At 40.6% G+C, this 19,659-nt stretch overlaps 1 protein-coding gene across 4 annotated transcripts; it reads right to left on the bottom strand.

Moving 5' to 3' along the window:
* Positions 1-446: 446 nt before the first annotated feature.
* On the bottom strand, positions 447-10,991 carry scn3b (sodium channel, voltage-gated, type III, beta). 4 transcript variants are annotated; one of them, XM_055879442.1, is made up of 7 exons: positions 10,665-10,990; positions 10,130-10,225; positions 7,790-7,953; positions 7,306-7,531; positions 4,630-4,768; positions 2,258-2,323; positions 447-1,567 (listed from the first exon to the last, which is right to left on the bottom strand). In XM_055879442.1, the coding sequence occupies exons 2-6, from the start codon at positions 10,182-10,184 to the stop codon at positions 2,260-2,262; spliced, it is 648 nt and encodes a 215-aa protein (XP_055735417.1). In that variant the 5' UTR covers positions 10,185-10,225; positions 10,665-10,990; the 3' UTR covers positions 447-1,567; positions 2,258-2,259. The 4 variants fall into 4 exon arrangements, with proteins under 4 accessions (XP_055735417.1, XP_055735418.1, XP_055735420.1 ...); XM_055879443.1 differs by having other exon boundaries at positions 2,228-2,323; XM_055879445.1 differs by lacking the exon at positions 10,130-10,225 and having other exon boundaries at positions 10,665-10,991.
* Between the last annotated feature and the right edge of the window lie 8,668 nt (positions 10,992-19,659).

A 19,659-nucleotide genomic window follows, 5' to 3' on the forward strand; every position in this document is an offset into this window, starting at 1 on the left:
TAAACCTACCTAGACTTGGCCTAATTCATTCACACTCTACCTCCTCAGTCTCAATCAGCTTGGTGCCACCACCCCCAGTCCGTCACCACCCCCAGTCCCCAGGCAAGACATGTCATCAAAACCTTGTGGGTGGACTAGTCACAATGCATTTATTGCAAATGGGATGATGCTCCTTTTCCCTGTGGTATTCGCTATACAGGCAATAACAAATCTGTTATCTTTTTTAGATATGTGCCTTCCTCTGTTATTCGTCGGACAATCAGTGAGGAGGCTGACAGGCAGCTTTGCACGAATCTTATCGAAGTGTCGATTTCCTTCTTAGCATTTCAACGAAACGCGATCTGCTTGTCTCGTCTCTGTGTCGACTGTGTAATTCTATTGATTTTCAAGATCGATGTAGAAAGACTTTACACGTTAGATAAGTATAGAGAAGGGTTAGGATACACTTGGAATGCATTGTCCTTTAATAGCTCAATACAGAGATACAGTGTATAAGATATACAGTGACATATATAGTATGATAGTACACAATACAGTGTATACACTAATTGTAGCTATAGAAGTAGGCACACGTTTGAGTCTCAATAACAGTGCTACTGTAGTTGAAAAAACAGCCTCATCAACCACCATATGGTTTAGCATGATCAAGTGTTTGGCTATTGGGGCGTACAGTAGTTGTATTCTGCAGCATCATTGTTTTGAACGTCTTAAGATGCCATTGAATAAACTTTATAGCTTACAAAAAGCTGAGTTTAAAAAAAAAAATATGCCATATTGATGGTGTGAGAAAAAGATGGAGGAAACTCCGGGACCAATTACTATGTGGCAACTTTTGTCTTCGTCTTTTGTAAAAGAGCCGAGTCACTCTCTAAGATCCGAATACACAACACCCGCCTCATACCAGGCTCTTTCTGTGGAAGAGAATTGAACTGAAAGAGTATCTTCGGACATAGTGAGTCACAATAAGAACCAGCGAGAGGACTCTGTGTTCACACCATAAACCACAGTCATACTGTGCATGGAATATTTTCTTTCACCAAACAACTTAAGTGAGGTAAACTTGAAAAGCTATGCACTCCAATTTCTGTAAAAAGATAACGACACACCGGTCGTATAAGAGAAAAACCTTGACCCATAATCTCGTCATATTCGATTAAAAGAGTTAAAATGAAGTAAAAATTATATACCAGAAGTTTTTATGGGCACCCAATTATGTGCAGTGCAGCACTATTATTAGCAATTGAACAGCATTTCACGCATTTAAAAGTGTGAGTAATTTACTTTGGTCCTCCGCAACAGTAGGTTCTGTTTTCTTTCTGTGGGTGACATTCAAATAGCATAAACAACTTATTACTCATCAAATCACTGCTGTCTGGCACAGAGTGGTACAGAGTGAAATAAGAAAAGAGACTATACTTGAGCATTTGCTCACACCACAAGACCAAGACAAAGTTGCTGAGAGGTGTTGTGACATCTTCACTGAATGTTCCCTTCGAGGACGTCAGTCTGTATCGTCAGGTGACCGTGAATTGCTTGGCGCACTGCTTGGTGCACAGTTGGTCAGTACCTGAAACAGAGGACAGACCAAGTTGCTTGATTGTGTTGAAAAAATGCACACATTTCCAAGCTATACCGGTTAGGTACAACAACAAAACAAATTCTAACGCAGATTCAGAAATGTAACACAATAACTTGCGACAAACTTTCTTCCATTTCAAAAAACAGAAAGTAGCACTCTGAAAACATGTACTGAGCCTCACACAGCCCCATAGCAATACTAAGAAAAAGTGTCTTTGTCCACTTTTCTGAGAACACAGCAGGTGGTATGTTCAGTGTTCAAAGGCCTCATTTCTTTCGCTGTTGCGATCGGGCTACTCTCCCTTTGAAAACGACACTTAAATCAAGTACCACAGAATCCCATGTGGAGTGTAGATTTCTTATATAAACCTATTGCTTTCACCTCATTCATTTCACTATTAGGTAGACTTTTAACATTAGTACTAGTACTATGAGTGAGAAAGAGGTGATGGTAAATTAGGATGAAGCAGAGAGATGAGTGGTTGACGAAGGGAACATCATTACTATGATGTGAGGGAGTCATGTCATGTGGAAGAAAATGGCAGACGCAGGTGCAGCAGAAAGAGACTCGGATTAGTTACATACAACGAGTTTGAAGGGGAGAGTGATTTTCTGATCGAGATCAGATTGAGAGCCACATTCAAAATACCGTATTGGTGTGAGACATAAAAGTAATCACTTTTATTCTGTAACTGGAACACTCAGGTTGTCTTTATTTTCTGACGGAATGGCTAGGTAGTTTGTCCTGTAGATGGGTGGAAAGAGAGGCAAATCTGAGACCCTGTGGTGCATCCATGGAGCACAATACTGTGTACATTTCATTGGGCCTTTCTTATTGAACTCTGTCAATGCAAAAACAATTGAGACAATTGGGATACATTAGCGCTGGGAAAGTTCCAGTTGATTCATGACAACGCGCCAACAGCAAAATCGAACATAAGCCTGGATACCGACTTAGAAATTGTGACGGCGATTTCTTTCAACGTCACGATTCCCACAACCCATGAGTTAGCCTATTTCTTAGCCCTTATACTATGCGAAAAATGTATCCAAGTAAGAGGACCGTGTCAAATGAAAGTGGGAAAACAGTAGGATATCCTGCCTCCTAGCCAACAGGCCATGATTGATGTGATTTAGGATCACTAAATGTATACTACAGATCATTTTAAATGGCTGCTTTATCCTGTACTGTTGAACAGCCAGTCACATATTATGGCCGGCTGCCATCAGTGTGCCTCTAATGCAGCTTATCTGCTCAAACAGCTCAATACCACTGGCTGCGTCCCAAATGGCACCCTACTCCCTATATAGTGCACTATTTTTGACCAGAGCCCTATCAGCCCTAAGTCCTGTTGGCACTAGAACGGATGGAGGTCACACCTCGCAACACACCGCCGCCGGTGGTTAAACTTAACGTGATATTCCTGGGCATTGGGGTCCTTAGGCGTTGCCTCTAGACTGAGTGCAAAGTGCAAAGTGTTGTCTATTTGTGAAACAACTGACACAACCCATGTAATATAGCAGCGTACAGTATACTCTCTTCATCTTTACAGAATTGCATTATTTTAACCCATTTCTCAATCGATTCCTTCAGGCATTCTCTCAATTTCCCAAGTAAGTTCTGTGTACATCTATCTTGCACTATTGGTACTTTTAGTGTAAGGTACAGGAAATAGTGTAATTGGATTCAAACATGCACTGTATATTACCCAATAACGTATTGTACGGTCGAAATCTGATGGCCACAATCCACTGTATCGACTTCCATCTACCGCCCAGCACCATCACCAATCACTGGGAGCTGACACCACAGGAATATATTTAAGCCTTGGCCACAGAACAAGTCAATTTCGGATCTGGCTGCAAATCCACAGAGCACTAAATTGTCTGTTTGAAAATGGCGGAACAGGAGTCAGCAGAGAGCTCCAAACAATCCAGGGACCTCAGCAGAAAGACGACTTACAGTACTGAAACAGCTGACCGACTACTATTGACTGACTACTGACCGCAGGAGCCCTCAGACCATTACACCTCCATTACACTCTTTCACAGACCGCACAACCTATACATTGAATACTGCATGGCCTAAGAGTAAATGTAAACTATTCACTAACCCCAATTTATTGAAGGGCTCATAAAATCAGCAGGGCTAATGTTACGCCACATTGTCAGTAATGCTTACAGTGGGTAAGGCTCAAACTCCACATATAGTACGAGATACTTAGCATCGTATCCATACTGTATGTGCTGATGCCAACTCTAGTCGTCTATCATTGCCCTACAGCATACATCTAGATACATGGTGCAAAGCAACAATAGAAGACTAGAGTCGGCCTTAGTACATACAGTATGGACACCAGGCTATGATATACGAGGCTACGAGACATAAAGCTACAAGATACGAGGCTAGGAGTTACAACGCTATGAGTTACAAGACCCGATTACAAGATACGAGGCTACGAGTTACAACGCTACGAGTTACAAGACCCGATTACAAGATACGAGGCTACGAGTTACAACGCTACGAGTTACAAGACCCGATTACAAGATACGAGGCTACGAGTTACAACGCTACGAGTTACAAGACCCGATTACAAGATACGAGGCTACGAGTTACAACGCTACGAGTTACAAGACCCGATTACAAGATACGAGGCTACGAGTTACAACGCTACGAGTTACAAGACCCGATTACAAGATACGAGGCTACGAGTTACAACGCTACGAGTTACAAGACCCGATTACAAGATACGAGGCTACGAGTTACAACGCTACGAGTTACAAGACCCGATTACAAGATACGAGGCTACGAGTTACAACGCTACGAGTTACAAGACCCGATTACAAGATACGAGGCTACGAGTTACAACGCTACGCGTTACAAGACCCGATTACAAGATACGAGGCTACGAGTTACAACGCTACGAGTTACAAGACCCGATTACAAGATACGAGGCTATGAGATCTAACGCTAAGAGATACAAAGCTACAAGGTACAAGACAAGCCTATGAGATAAAAAGCTAGAAGACACATGGTTAAGAGCTACTCACGCGGTGTCCTGGGCCTGCTCGTCTGACTTGGAGATCTTCCTGTAGCAATATACCATCTCCACCAGGAGCCAGCAGGTGAGGAAGACCAGCAGGACGTACATCATGATCTCCGAGTACAGGGCAGTGGTGTCGTCACTGGCTGCCAGACAGACACACACAACCCATAGAGATGGATATAGGGCACACTTGCTACAAAGTCAGTATTAGCATTGGCAGCGCCATCAAAGGCTTTCACCATTTTAAAGTAGTCAACTGGGCGGGACTACCTATGGGTTAAGGAAGGAATTACGGCATTCCATCCAAGTCAGCAGAAGGGATCAGCCAAATACTCCTGAGCAAAGATTCAAGCACCACAGGTGGCAGTTAAATCATTAACTTTAGCTTGATGCCCGTTCAGACTATACACACTCTAACACAGTAGCTGGAGGTATACGCCTTTTAAGTTTGATTACAAACCACCAATAAACTCATAGAAGGAGACACTGACTACTTTGAAATTGATATAGCCCTCAATGGTTCTGCCCATGCTGTCACAGAAGTGATGATTCGCAAAGATAGGTGTGCTCTCTTTCCATCTCTATGACACAACCCACACCGCATCTGATTGGATAGAACACTGCAAGACAACAAAAATAGACAATGTATTTAAACTGCAGTGGTTGGATAGGGTCTTACTGTAAATCTTGCACAGACTGTTCTACAAGTATGTCATTTGTGAATGAAGGCATAGAGTAGTAAAGATAGCTATTTGTTAATAAGATAACTGGGTAGGCCAATTTGTTTGAATGGGCCAGTGAACAGACCCAGCAGATCAGCCGTAATAAAGAACTGCCCTGTCGCCGCTAGCAATGAAATGACAATTCTAATTGAAACGACTTCAGTATGTAGCAATCTATTTCAGATTCATCCATTCACTCATAATCAAACCTACAAAACAGTCCTATAGGTGGGCAGTACAGCTTGTTCTGTGAGCCAGATGAAGTCAATCTCATCCCGTATAGGAGGCAGTTAAGCATGCTTTGTCTGTACATACGAGTTTGTTTGGTACATATTGAGAATACAAATTTGATTAGATAATGGTCCATTGATAAAAATGGTAAGATCCAATTATTGCTATTATTACCAAATGTGTAAAGTATACAGTATAGTGTTTCAGGTAACCTTATTGAGAATAACCAACAAGTCTTCTCGTGATGCTTTAGTGTTTTCCTGCATGCATCGTACATTCTCTACCACCATTGCCCAGGTAATTTATTGCCAACTAACGATATAGTTAGTTGTAGCTCTATGCAAAAACCCGTTAGACATTGTATGTAGCCCTTATTGATCAAGTTCCCCCAAGTTAAAAAAATGTCCATACTTTCTTGCAACACTGCAAACCCACCACAAACCCAACGATCATGCTATCTCTTCCCCTAGTTTTCTTACATACACACGGTCCGAAATGATCGATGCATTTAATTGGCCCCGTTGTCCTCCCAGTACTACTGCCAGCATTAAACTGGTGCGTTTAGGCTTCATATTTGTAACATAAAAGTGTAAACCATCAAAATGTCTTGCTCCAACACATAGAGGAATAAATCATCAAAAACATGAATGATAATCGCAGTCCTCTAAATGTCCTTGTTGAGTCTTTGTCCGTTTCAGATGTTGTGACTGAAGATAAAAAACGACTGTGCCAATAAGGAAGTCTACTACACTACGAGATATTGGTACACTATTATCACATTAATAGAGCAGGTTATATTTATACGTTGTTATTTTTTTTAAACAGTTTATAAGCGGAAAGATGTTCTTTATATTTAAATAAGTCATTCTTCCTCTTACATGTGAGAGTTGGATCTGTTGAGAACCACCGTGTCAATGAATTGGTGGCCAAACTCCCAAGAAGCTTGAGGCACGGCACTTCCTGTGTGAAACTTCCAAATCGCTGCAGAAAGATATACTTATCGTAATCCCTTCTTATATTGGAATGAAACATTGCTCGCTGGTCCACGGCTTTTTTTCCAATTGGACACGGTTATGGTATGAGATGCAAAAGAAAAGTTGTATGTTTGATGTAAAGTACACAAGGGCAAACTAAAATAGAGTTGGTAATGACTATTATCAAATGTAGATGTATGCAGATATGAGCCAGCCACTTAAGACACAACTAAGTCGGTCTATATGAACCCCAGCAGTTCACAATAAGTAGACAGCGAGAGGAGAGGTATTGTAAAGTGAATTGTAGGAATAATTATATACAACTATATCTATTAAATAGTATGTTTGAGTACGGTGAACATCCAGGAACCGTCCAGTAAATAGAAACCAAATGATGTACATTACCCTTTATAATAGACAGTAAAGTAGAAAAAAAACTCCCTTACTATACGAGGGCTTCAATTGAGCTTTGATAATAATAACAGAACAAAAACACACAATTACTCATACAATAAAATTATGAATGTTGTTTTATGCAAATTGTAAATACGATTAACATACCCAATAGCGCCGAAGAAAAATAATACATTTTACTTTTAAGTTTTGTCAAAACACATGGCAACAACCAAGGAGAAGCACGTGCAAATATGCAAATCACACATCGCAAACCACAGATGGTTAAGTCTCCAGCGAGGAGCTTGAAAGCACGGGAAGTACAATTACAAAATAGGAAGTAACAGGAAGTGCTCTTACCTTCCTCTCTGACCACCAGGTTGATCACCAGGGTTTTGGTAACCGAGTGCGAGTAGGAGTCAAACTCAAACTGTCGGAACACCTTACAATTGTAGGTGCCTGTGTCGTTCATTGTGACGTTGAGGATACTGATGGAGAGTTCCTGCAGGTCTTTACTTCCATTCCACACCAGGCGACCACGCCAAGGCCCCTCCAGCTCCCTGGGGTGCCCATCAAACAGGTAGATCTGAGGGCGACATAGCAGGCACACACACATACATACACACAGTAATTGTTGATAGCTAACTTTGCCTCACAGTTCAAAGTACTTGTAGACCATATAGCCTGACCAGGAAAAACCTCCATGCCCTAGTTATGGGCAATCATTCCCGGTCAGGTCACATGGTCAGGAAAAATGGCTGGTCCTATCATCAAGTGAAACAATTGTCATGAAATTGAAGAAGTTGGTGTTTGTGCGAATGGATGTTAGATGGAGGAGACCTACAGGGATGGGTTCTTCGTCAGGTGGGATGTAGTACCAGTCAACGCGTGTCTCCGCGCTGACCTCCTCTCTCTTCATACAGGAGATGCAGGTCAGTTTCATTGGGTTCCCAACGACTGCCTCTGTTTCCGAGGGCACGTTCACACATACTGGCCTGCTCACCTGCACTGGAGATCGTAACAAACAGAGCGGGATCACACGAGCACCACACTGTAGCATGTACAGTACACATCACCCAGAGATACATAATCGTGTGTGTGTGTGTTTTTGTGTGAGAGAAGCAGGTTAGTGTTTTTTGGCATGAATATTGTTCTGGGGACATCTCTGCAGAGTGGTCACTAGTTGGCACAGCCACAAAGTCATACAATCAGATTTTAAACCCAACCCTAACCTTAACCCTGACCTTAACAACACTGCTAAACTTCATGCTTAACCCTAACCTTAAAGGACCCGGGTCAAAAGTAGTGCACTATATAGGGAATAGGGTGCCATTTGGGACACAGGTAAACCCAGTCAAACCCAGCCAGGCTGCTATATTGATTGAGGGATGAAATTATGTGGTTTTCTGCATGGAGTCTTTGTGTGACTGACTGATGAAACACAGGGTTAGTATTATGTAACCCAGAGCTCCAGGCTGTCTGTCAACATCGGTCACAACTCCAGCTCATTCTGAAGGGTCATACATGCAGGCACATGGAAACCGGGACAGTCACAGTAGTGAAAGTGACACAGAAAAGTACTGGGAAAGAGGACCAAGTAGAAACCTACTCTAAATGATACAAAAAGTGTCAGTAGCCTAATGTTACATATGAATTCATGTATTTCTTATTTCTGAAGGGAAGCACAGACAGACCTCATCTGAGGCTTTAACTCACTGAGAAGTGAGAAGAGGATCTACTGTATGATCTCTATTTAAGTCCCTCTATTAGTTTGTTCATGTTTTTAAATGCTGGAATAATACACTACTGTATATATACAAAAGTGGAACCCTTAGTGGATTTGGCTATTCAGCCATACCCGTTGCTGACAGGTGTATAAAATCGAGCACACCGCCATGCAATCTCCATAGACAAACATTGGCACTATAATGGCCTTGTTTACATAGAATGCCACCTTTCCAACAAGGCAGTTCGTCATATTTCTGCCCTGCTAGAGCTGCCCCGGGCAACTGTAAGTGCCGTTAATGTGAAATGGAAACATCTAGGAGCAACAACGGCTCAGCCGCAAAGCGGTAGACAACACAAGCTCACAGAACGGGACCGCAGAGTGCTGAAGCACGTAAAACTTGTCTTTCCTCAGTTGCAACACTCACTACCTAGTTTCAAACTGCCTCTGAAAGCAACGTCAGCACAAGAACTGTTCATCGGAAGCTTCATGAAATGGGTTTCTGGGTTTAGCAGATGCCAGGAGAACACTACCTGCCCCAATGCATAGTGCCAAATGCAAAGTTTGGTGGATGAGGAATAATGGTCTGGGGGTGTTTTTCATGGTTTGGGCTAGGCATCTTAGTGCCACCGAAGGAAAATCTTAAACCTACAGCATACTTTGTGGTAACAGTTTGGGGATGACACTTTCCTGTTTCAGCATGACAATGCTCCCGTCCACAAAGGGAAGTCCATACAGAAATATTTTGTAGAGATTGGTGTGGAAAAACTTGACTGGCCTGCACAGAGACTTGACCTCAACCTCATCAAACACCTATGGAATGAATTGGAACGCCGACTGCGAGCCAGGCCTAATCACCCAACATCAGTGCCCAACCTCACTAATGCTCTTGTGGCTGAATGGAAGCAAGTCCCCACACCAACATAGTGGAAAGCCTTCCCAGAAGAGTGGAGGCTATTATTGCAGCAAAAGGGGGACCAACTCCATATTAATGCCCATAATTTTGGAATGAGATGTTCGACAAGCAGGTGTCCACATACTTTGGTCTTGTAATGTATTTAGAATATGTTCTATAAAAATGTTGCCAAATTGCATTTTATTTTACTTTAGAGAGTGATTACCAAAATCATGTCCTGTCTGTAGGCTTCTACATGTGACAATAATATGTTTACATCTTCATTTTACTTTATACAAAAGACAAGTGAATGTTACTATAGGCTTTGTATGTCACTTGACCCTGTCAAATCATGCCACGCTAGCTTTTGTCAGACCTCTCAAAGTGGTCAGTTGAATTCCCCCCGCCCCCAAAAAAAGTCACGGAAATGATGATGGAAAATAAATGCTTAGATTGTGCCAAATTGTGCCAACTTATGTCAATAACCGTCGCATCGCAAGTATAAGATAAGTGTGATTTTCAATCATTAGACACAAATACATAATGTATGTGCAAACACTTACCTACTAAAACCAAAAGTAATAGAGAATGCAATATAACCCTGATTCGAGTTCTCATATTCGGTGTTCTCTGGGATATCTGTCTTGGGCACTCTCACCCTGTTCACAATCAAAGAAAGAAAACACACTTTAAACTTCGAATAATCTCATATTTCATCTACAGTATTTCTATGGCGTGGTGGCAGATTGCCCTAGTTTGATTAAGCTATTTGAGGAGCGTCATTTCAGGACAATGGACAGCGCACCCAGGAGATCAGTCGTCGATAATTATAACATATTCTCTGTAGAGATTTCACAAAGTGTGAGAAAAATATCGCTTTAGGCTATATGCTGGCCTATCAATTTTGCGTAAAGTTTTAAAGTCGAACAGGTTACACAAAAGGCAACGATTGGTTATTTGCGAGTGTCTGAAGATAACATGAATTAAATAGTATAATTGACTGGCATGCTGCCTAAGATTCATAATTTATCTTTTTGTAAACTACTCCCACATTTTCCAGAAGTAGTAACTTTGTGGTGAGAAAATAAAATAACTCACACACTCAGTCATTCACTCGATATTCCTCGCAGTTCCGGCATGAATTAAAACACAGAAGAGACCTGTAGATTCTATACTCCGGTTAGGCCACTTTCTAGATCTGGGTGAGCGTCTAGAAATCCTCAATCATACAATGACAATTGATTGTAAAAAGTTGAATTTGAAAAGCGAATAATAAATTGGTTTGATGAAAAAAGGCTCCTTTGTCAGAATCTTCATAAAAGGAGGAGCAAACGGAAAATGACGTTTCTTCTTCCGCTGTCCACTGCCTTTGTTTTTCACAATAAGCGACCACTTAGCGCTCCGATAATATTGTCCTTGATGCGCATGCGGAAAAATGTCACTCCCCGTTTACAGTAGGCTCTTCTTGTTCACACGCACATAGGCAACAACAAGTAGAATCGACCATTAAACTATGAGAATGGTTTACCATGAAAAACTTCCAAAAGGACTAATTCCGAAAGGACTAGTGCTCCAATTCCTTTTTACCGCAAATTAGTCCGTTTGGAAGTTTTTCATGGTAAGCCATTCTCGTGATTTTATGCCTTGTTGAGCACCCCTCCTTTTCCTTTGTTTGCTGAAGTGCAAAGGCCTGCCTGAACTCCTACCATTAAACTATTTGTTTTCCTATTTTTAACCATTTTACCTTTCACTCTAAATAAATAACATATTTCAAAATGGCTATTTCCATGAAACATTAGTACCCTTAAATTGTGCACTCTAATCAATTATACTTGCAGGCTATTACAATTATCTTCAAATTGTCACGTTCCTGACCTGTTTTCTGTTTGTTATGTGTTTATTGGTCAGGGCGTGAGTTTTGGGTGGGTAGTCTATGTTATGTGTTTTCTATGTTGGGTTAATGGGTTGCCTGGTATGGCTCTCAATTAGAGGCAGGTGTTTGGCGTTTCCTCTAATTGAGAGTCATATTAAGGTAGGTTGTTTCACATTGTTTGTTGTGGGTGGTTGTCTCCTGTGTCAGAGTTTGTCGCGCCACACGGGACTGTCTCGATTTATGTAGTCTGTTCCTGTTCGTGAGTTCTTCGTGTTTTATGTAAGTTCCATGTCCAGGTCTGTCTACTCCGTTTTGTTATTTTGTTAATTATTCAAGTGTATTTCGTTTCGTGTTTTTTTTCGTCTTGTTTAATAAATATAATGTCAAGTTACAACGCTGTGTCTTGGTCGAATCACCACTCCTCCTTTTCGTATGAAGAGGAGGAGGAATTCCGTTACACAAATGTATATACAGTAACAGTCGGGGTTTGGACACCTACTCATTGAAGGGTTTTTCTTTATTTTGAGTTTGCTCTACATTGTAGAATAAAACTATGAAATAACACATATGAAATCATTTAGTAATCAAAAAAGTGTTAAACAAATAAAAATATGCTTTAGGTTTTAGATTCTTCAAAGTAGCCACCCTTTGCCTTGATGACAGCTTTGCACATTCTTGGCATTCTCTCAACCAGCTTCCAACACTCTTGAAGGAGTTCCCACATATGCTGAGCACTTGTTGCCTGATTTTTCTTCACTATGTGGTTCAACTCATCCCAAACCATCTCAATTGGGTTGAGGTTGGGTGATTGTGGAGGCCAAGTCATCTAATGCAGCACTCCATCACTCTCCTTGGTCAAATAGCCCTTATACAGCCTGGAGGTATGTTTTGGGTCATTGTCCCGCTGAATAACAGATGATAGTCCCACTAAGCGCAAACCAGATGGGATGGCGTATCGCTGCAGAAAGCTGTGGTAGCCATGATTGTTAAGTGCGCCTTCAATTCTAAATAAATCACTGACAGTGTCACCAGCAAAGCACCCCCACACCATCACACCTCCTCCTCCATGCTTCACGGTGGGAACCACACATGCAGAGATCATCCGTTCACCTACTCTGTGTCTCATAAAGACATGGCAGTTGGAACCAAACATCTCAAATTTTGACTCATAAAACCAAGGACAGATTTCCACCGGTCTAATGTCCATTGCTCGTGTTTCTTGGCCCAAGCAAGTCTCTTCTTTTTATTGGTGTCCTTTAGTAGTGGTTTCTTTGCAGCAATTCGACTATGAAGGCCTGATTCACACAGTCTCTTCTGAACAGTTCATGTTGAAATGTGTCTGTTACTTGAACTCTGTGAAGCATGTATTTGAGCTGCAATCTGAGGCTGGTAACTCTAATAAACTTATCCTCTGCAGTAGAGGTAACTCTGGTTCTTCCTTTCCTGTGGCGGTCCTCATGAGAGCCAGTTTCATCATAGCGCTTCATGGTTTTTGTGACTGCACGTGAAGAAACTTTCAAAGTTCTTTCCGCATGGACTGAACTTAATGTCTTAAAGTAATGATGGACTTTCGTTTCTCTTTGCTTATTTGAGCTGTTCTTGCCATAATATGGACTTGGTCTTTTACCAAATAGGACTATCTTCTGTATACAACCCCTACCTTGTCACAACACAATGGATTGGCTCAAACGTATCAAGAAGGAAAGAAATTCCACAAATTAACTTTTAACAAGGCACACCTGTTAATTGAAATGCATTCCAGGTGACTACCTCATAAAACTGGTTGAGAGAATACCACAAGTACGCAAAGCTGTCATCAAGGCAAAGGGTGGCTACTTTGAAAAATCTAAAATATATTTTGATTTCTTTAACACTTTTTTGGTTACTATATGATTCCATATGTGTTATTTCTACAATGTAGTAAATAGTAAAAACAAAGAAAAACTCTGGAATGAGTAGTTGTGTCCAAACTTTTGACTGGTACTGTAATGTTTTTATATTTTAAAGTATTCCAACAAGTAATCCAATACCTTGTTAGCCTAAGTAATGGAATTTGAATGAATACAATACTTGCCTATGCCGTTCTGTACCATCACTCATTCATATATCTTTATGTACATATTCTTTATCCCTTTACACTTGCGTGTATAAGGTAGTAGTTGTGGAATTGTTAGGTTAGATTACTTGTTGTTATTACTGCATTGTCGGAACTAGAAGCACAAGCATTTCGCTACACTCGCATTAACATCTGCTAACCATGTGTATGTGACTAATAAAATTTGATTTGATTTACTAATATCACTGCTCTTTAGTTCACACAGAACGGGGCTACAAAAAAGACAAGCCATCTAACAAAGACGGAGGACTGTTTTTCATGTAATACAAAGAGATTGTCAGTGCAGATTGTTCCTCAATCTTCTTACAGTTTGTTTTAGTTATATTTATTCGCACAAAGGAAGACAACTGAACAGCTAGAGTGCAGATAAAAACAAGGTCAAAAAAAGTGTGCAGATGAGTTTTTAAACCCAAGAGGGCTTATATGAAAACTACATTAACAGAAAAACAATACATGTGTGTTTGTGTGTGTGTGTGGATGTACAATACAGTTTGTTCAATCAATTATACAAAGTATAGTAATAACAATTGAACATGATAGATTCAGTGTACAAAAAAACGTGTTTGTTTGTGTGTGTGTGCATGTGTGTGCGTGAAAGTGTGAGAGTTGGGCTACATGGAGGAGACTACAGTGCAGCTTCACAAAAAAGTTATTCAATTCCCTTGAAAAAAAAGGTTCACTATAGGTCTTACTTCCAACATTGAATTGAGATGGGAGAGCTGTAGAAGCCTTTTTCTTGATTGATAATTTTCCAAGTTGACTTTATATTGTTTGAAGATTCTTGTAATGCTAGTAAAGTATATTTTTTGGGATATCCGAAGTAGATGGGTAAATGTGTTCTTATACTATACGGAACAAAAATATAAAGCAATATGCACCAATTTCAACGATTTAATTAACTGAGTTACAGTTCATATAAAGAAATCAGTCAGTTGAAATCAATTCATTAGGCCCTAATCTATGGATTTCACATGACTGGGCTGGGGTTGCGCATTGGGTGGGCTAGGGAGGGCATAGGCTTTACCACTTGGGAGCCAGGCCCACCCACTGGGGAGCCAGGCACAGCCAATCAGAATGAGTTTTTCCCTAAAAAGGGCTTTATGACAGACAGAAATACTCCTCAGTTTCATCAGCTGTCCGTGTGGCTGGTCTTAGACGATCCCGCAGGTGAAGAAGCCGGATGTGGAGGTCCTGGGCTGTCATGGCTACACCTGGTCTGCGGTTATCAGACCGCTTGGACGTACTGCCAAATTATCTAAAACAGCATTGGAGGCGGCTTATGGTAGAAACATTTACATTCAATTATCTGGCAACAGCTCTGGTGGACATTCCTGCAGTCAGCATGCCAATTGCACGCTCCCTCAAAACTTGAGACATCTGTGGCATTGTGTTGTGTAACAAAACTGCACATTTTAGAGTGGCCTTTTGTTGTCCCCAGGACAAGGTGTACCTGTGTAATGATCATCCTGTTTATTAAGCTTCTTGACATGCCACACCTGTCAGATGTATGGATTATCTTAGCAAAGGAGATATGCTCACTAACAGGGATGTTTTGTTTTTTGCGGGTATGAACATTCCTGTGAGTTTTTTTTCCCAGCTCATTAAACATGGGACCAACACTTTACATGTTTTTGTTCAGTATATTTGTAATTGGCAGAATTCAAGGGGGGGGAGTGATTTTTGAGAGACCAGCTGTAAACCATGGTTTCCATAACCATTTCCTGCTCTCTTAAGAGGTCTTAACAAGGGAACACAGTGGTGAAATACAGAATTGAAGGATGTGAGAAAAGTCTGGTAAGCAGACTTCACATCGGCATGGTTATAAATATTTGCGCTCGGTATTACTGTTGTTAAATATTCTACATTTAATGCTACTTTCAATTCCCACCTGTTCTTTTCCAGCTGACAAAGAAAAGTGGAATATTTGAGTGTTCATAAATGCCAGTATAAAGTATACCTGTTTTTGACACATTATTCAATGAATCAGTGAAAATATGATCAATAAGGATGATTGATGAACTGGTCACTTTTGTGGGCTTGTAGACGAGGGGATATACAGTAGATAGCTTGAGTATAAAGTATTCAAAAAGTCAGATGTCAGTAAGTGGTTCTCACTTTTAAATAAATTCATGTTGTAGTCACCCAACAGAAAATACATTTTATCTTAATTTTGAATCAAATCCAAGCTTGATGCAATGACATCATTAAAACTACCAATGTCAATATCGTGTATATCGTGGCTTATAAACACATCCAATTATGACTTTTTTTTACCACCAACAAATTTACATTATGGAATTTCTATAAAGAGCGATTCAACGTCAATGATATGAGATCCTCTCTTACAAAGAATGTAAGACATTTATGAACAAAAATGTACGGGGTCATTGACAACAGACATCCCATGTACCACCACAACCACACAAATGTTATATAAGGTTGTTTAGCATCTGCAAGGAGAGGGCTTACTCATAGCCACTCATTTAATACAGATCAGTGAAGCACATTTGTTTCTTCAACCCCTCAGGGTTGGGTATTGTGTGTAGATTGATGGGGGGGGGCGATTTGATCCATTTTAGAGTAAGGCTGTCAATGTAGCAAAATGTGGAAAAAGTCATGGAGTCTGAATACTTTCCGAATGCACTGCATACTCTGACCTCGTTGTGTACAGTATGTGTTGAGGGTATGTTTAGGGCATTAAACTGGGGCATGTGCAGGGCATTGAAAAACACGTCATTCTGAGCACACCAAGAAAAGCCATAAGCCCACAGAGCTTCTAATGCAACCTTCAAATCCCCAGGACTCTCTCTAATATTTGGTGCTTATTGCAAGATGATGCAATGATCTTTCATCTACATAAAACATAATCTGCATTTGACACAAAGCCATAAAGTGTTCGATGCCATTTTAGTCCATTGTGTTTCACTGCTTCTCTCTGATATGACCTCTGAGAGCAGTCACCCCATCAACCACTCACCAGTGCGAAGGAAACCTGGGCTGCATCTCAAATGTCACCCTATATAGGCAATAGCGTACCTTTTGAGACGCAGCCTTAAAGTACTGATCAAGGATTGGCATGATATCAAATATACCCATTATGAGTCACATTTAGTATGAATTATGTTAGCTTTCCTAGTACATTTATTCAGGAAAGACTAAGCTGTTTAATGAATTGTGAGGCATTGACATATGGAATATGATCAATCACATTTGTACTGTAATGGATGGTCCTGTGTGTGTTCCATACATTGCAGAAATACAGTACATTCTAAACCAGCATCTAAAGCAAAGATATTGTGACACTGATACGCATTCCAAAATATTCTTACTTGTATTTCTCTGTGGTACTTCAACCTCTTAAACTCTCGAATGTTCTTCAATGTTCCTAATCTGGAAATAATCAAAAGGTTTATCCGGTGAAGGCCTCGTAAAGCTCCATTCAGCTTCATAAAGCAGATACAGTGTATATGTGGTGCTCAGATCTGAAGATTCAGTGTAATCTAACAAGGTGATCACTGTGTTTAAATCTAGTGGCCAATGTACAGTATGTGTATGGAGGAATAAGAAAGGGTTATCTCAAAGTATAGGCTTCCTACCATGGATTGCAAATGTATGTATGTTGTCATTCTATATATATGGATGTTGTATGTGACACATTTTTTCTATGTATATATATCGGAGCGCATGGCTGATTAACCCAAATCATTATATACATGCCATCAAGCAAGTAGGCAGCAAGTAGGCAGCAATCATCATTTGAGTGACTAATTCCACAGCATATTATTTATAATGAAAACACATAAATGTCAGTGGAACAGAAGTGATGTTGCCAGCAAGCTGGGTGAGTCTCAGACACAGACTAAATACGGCAGGCCTGGTGGCTGCCACCGCCACATCCCACAGATAAGGGAACCATGGTAACGGTGATGCAGAAGGACCGGATGATGGGAACAAGGCAGAGAAAAGGAAAAACCCGTAGACTAACACAGGAGGATCTCAGCTCTGAGAAAGAGAAACCAAACTGTTTTTTTTTATCATGCTCATCTCCAAGAACAAAACAAATAGATGTGTTCCTACCCACTGTGCACAAACTGGTTGAATCAATGTTGATTCCACGTCATTTCAATGAAATGACATTAAACTAACGTGGAATGGACAGTGAACTGACGTCTGTGCCCAGTGGGTACTGTGTAGGGTGAAAGTCAAGTAATCCATTTCCTAATGAAGGTACACACACCACTAAGCTTTGAGGGTGGTGGTAATGCACTCCAAGCAAATCACTGGTGGCCTATTTACAGTAAAGTAGACTGATTAGACATAGACACCCAACCGGTAAATGGATGCACCGGTAAAATGACACTGAGGCTCAGCAGAAATATGAGATTGTGAACCTGAATTGGGATGACCGAAAATGGAAAACGAGTGAGTGGTGTTCGGTAAGGAGAAAATGTTTTTTTTAAACAGAGTGAGATAGGAAAGTACTGTACTGTAGGAAATTGTCCAATAAGAAACACTGTAAAAAAAAATCAGTTTCAAATGTTTAAAAATACAAATGTTTTGCCTCAAATGTAAAATGTTTAAAGATTTAGTCAAACATTTAGTCAAACATTAAAACGCTTTGTTCAAACGTTTACATTTTTTTAAACTATTGGCCTGTGTTTACTACTGCATAGCGTCCGGGGCAACAGATTCCCAGGGATTTGGAGGGATTTCAAGATTACAACATGATTACAGCATGTGGACACTGATGGAAAATGTTGGAACTTAACCGTGAAATCTGTCCAGAAACGATAGAAACGTTTTAATGAATGAAACTCAGTGCTGAATTAATGAAAAGTAGACAATATATTTATCCCCAGTAGTGTAGTACAGATGTTCAATACAAACATGCATATGGGGGTTACACAATCCTATTTGAAGAGGAGGCTAGATTTTGAAGGGGTTTGATCTATGTTATGGAGCATTTTTTGGGTGGCATTACTGATATTGATGTACCACAATATGAGATTTTATAACTGCAACAAATATAACTCTTTAATTGTATGTAACACAGCAGTATCCCCCGCCCCCCAAATAAATCAGATAGCAACACTTAGCGAGTCTGTAACCATGGGATCCTGATAAAATCTTCCATATCAAATGCGTTTCCTCCAAAAATGTGTGCTGCTCCAAACAAAACACTAATGACCAAACAAGTTCAAATAACATTTGTAACAAGCATTTTGTGGTTGTATCATGCACTCTGTATTGCAGCTATCCATTTGTTATCGACAGACAGTGATGGGACAGGAACAGTTGTGGGCTCCACTAGCAGCTGGCAAAAGGTAACGTCATGCCAATCTGAGGACAAAAACATACACAGGGCTTTCCTTTCTATAAATAACATATTGTAGTCGTTGTTTAAGCAACTAGAGCAGAAATAATACTGACACATTGCAAATCCTTACACGAGAAAGACGTATGCTGGTTTACACTCTCAGAAGAAAAGGTGCTACCTACAACCATAAAGGCTTCTTCGGCTTACCCCTCCACAAAGAACCCTTTGGCAACCCTTTTTCTAAGAGTACAGTGCCAGTGCCAGCTGAGAGAGGTATGACAAGTAGTCAGATAGTGGGTGGTGTGAGATATGATATTCAGTGAGACATTGTTTCTAATCTCCACGATAGGGGCTGTCAGGCAATGGAACCGTCTATGGGGAATCACCCCACTTTAACCCGGGACTTGTCACCAAGTCGTGGGAACTGATACTAACAGCCGTTGAAGATTGGTCCAGCTGACCTCCTCAATCTGCTCACAGTCTAAGCCCACCCCCTGTAGGAATACTCCTTTTCTATTAGCAGAGTGCCCTGTGGATGAACTATCATGCAGCACTTATATTGTCTTGATTACTCAGCTTGGAACGGGTCCAGGGGTTGGAGTGATGCTGATACATTTACCCCTGCTCGGAGAGAGAGACGGAAAGGACCATAAACGTACAAAAGAATATTGTGTGATAAAATATTCATAAATACTCCTGAAAGGATCTGGGTCACTTTGTACAAAGATGTTTGGGTTTGAAACAAAGAGAAGCAGGCGCCAGAGCAGACTGGTTATCCAATGAGACG

Source organism: Salvelinus fontinalis, chromosome 24, assembly GCF_029448725.1.
Source record: "Salvelinus fontinalis isolate EN_2023a chromosome 24, ASM2944872v1, whole genome shotgun sequence".
NCBI classification, from domain to species: Eukaryota; Metazoa; Chordata; class Actinopteri; order Salmoniformes; family Salmonidae; genus Salvelinus; species Salvelinus fontinalis.

What these genes read in the sequence shown, in the direction of transcription:
- scn3b (XM_055879442.1), bottom strand. Translation starts at nt 10,184, where the DNA reads ATGAGAACTCGAATCAGGGTTATATTGCATTCTCTATTACTTTTGGTT. An exon ending in ATTACTTTTGGTTTTAGTAG is followed by an intron (nt 7,954 to 10,129) that starts GTAAGTGTTTGC and finishes TACGATCTCCAG; the next exon opens with TGCAGGTGAGCAGGCCAGTA. An exon ending in CTGACGAAGAACCCATCCCT is followed by an intron (nt 7,532 to 7,789) that starts GTAGGTCTCCTC and finishes TGTCGCCCTCAG; the next exon opens with ATCTACCTGTTTGATGGGCA.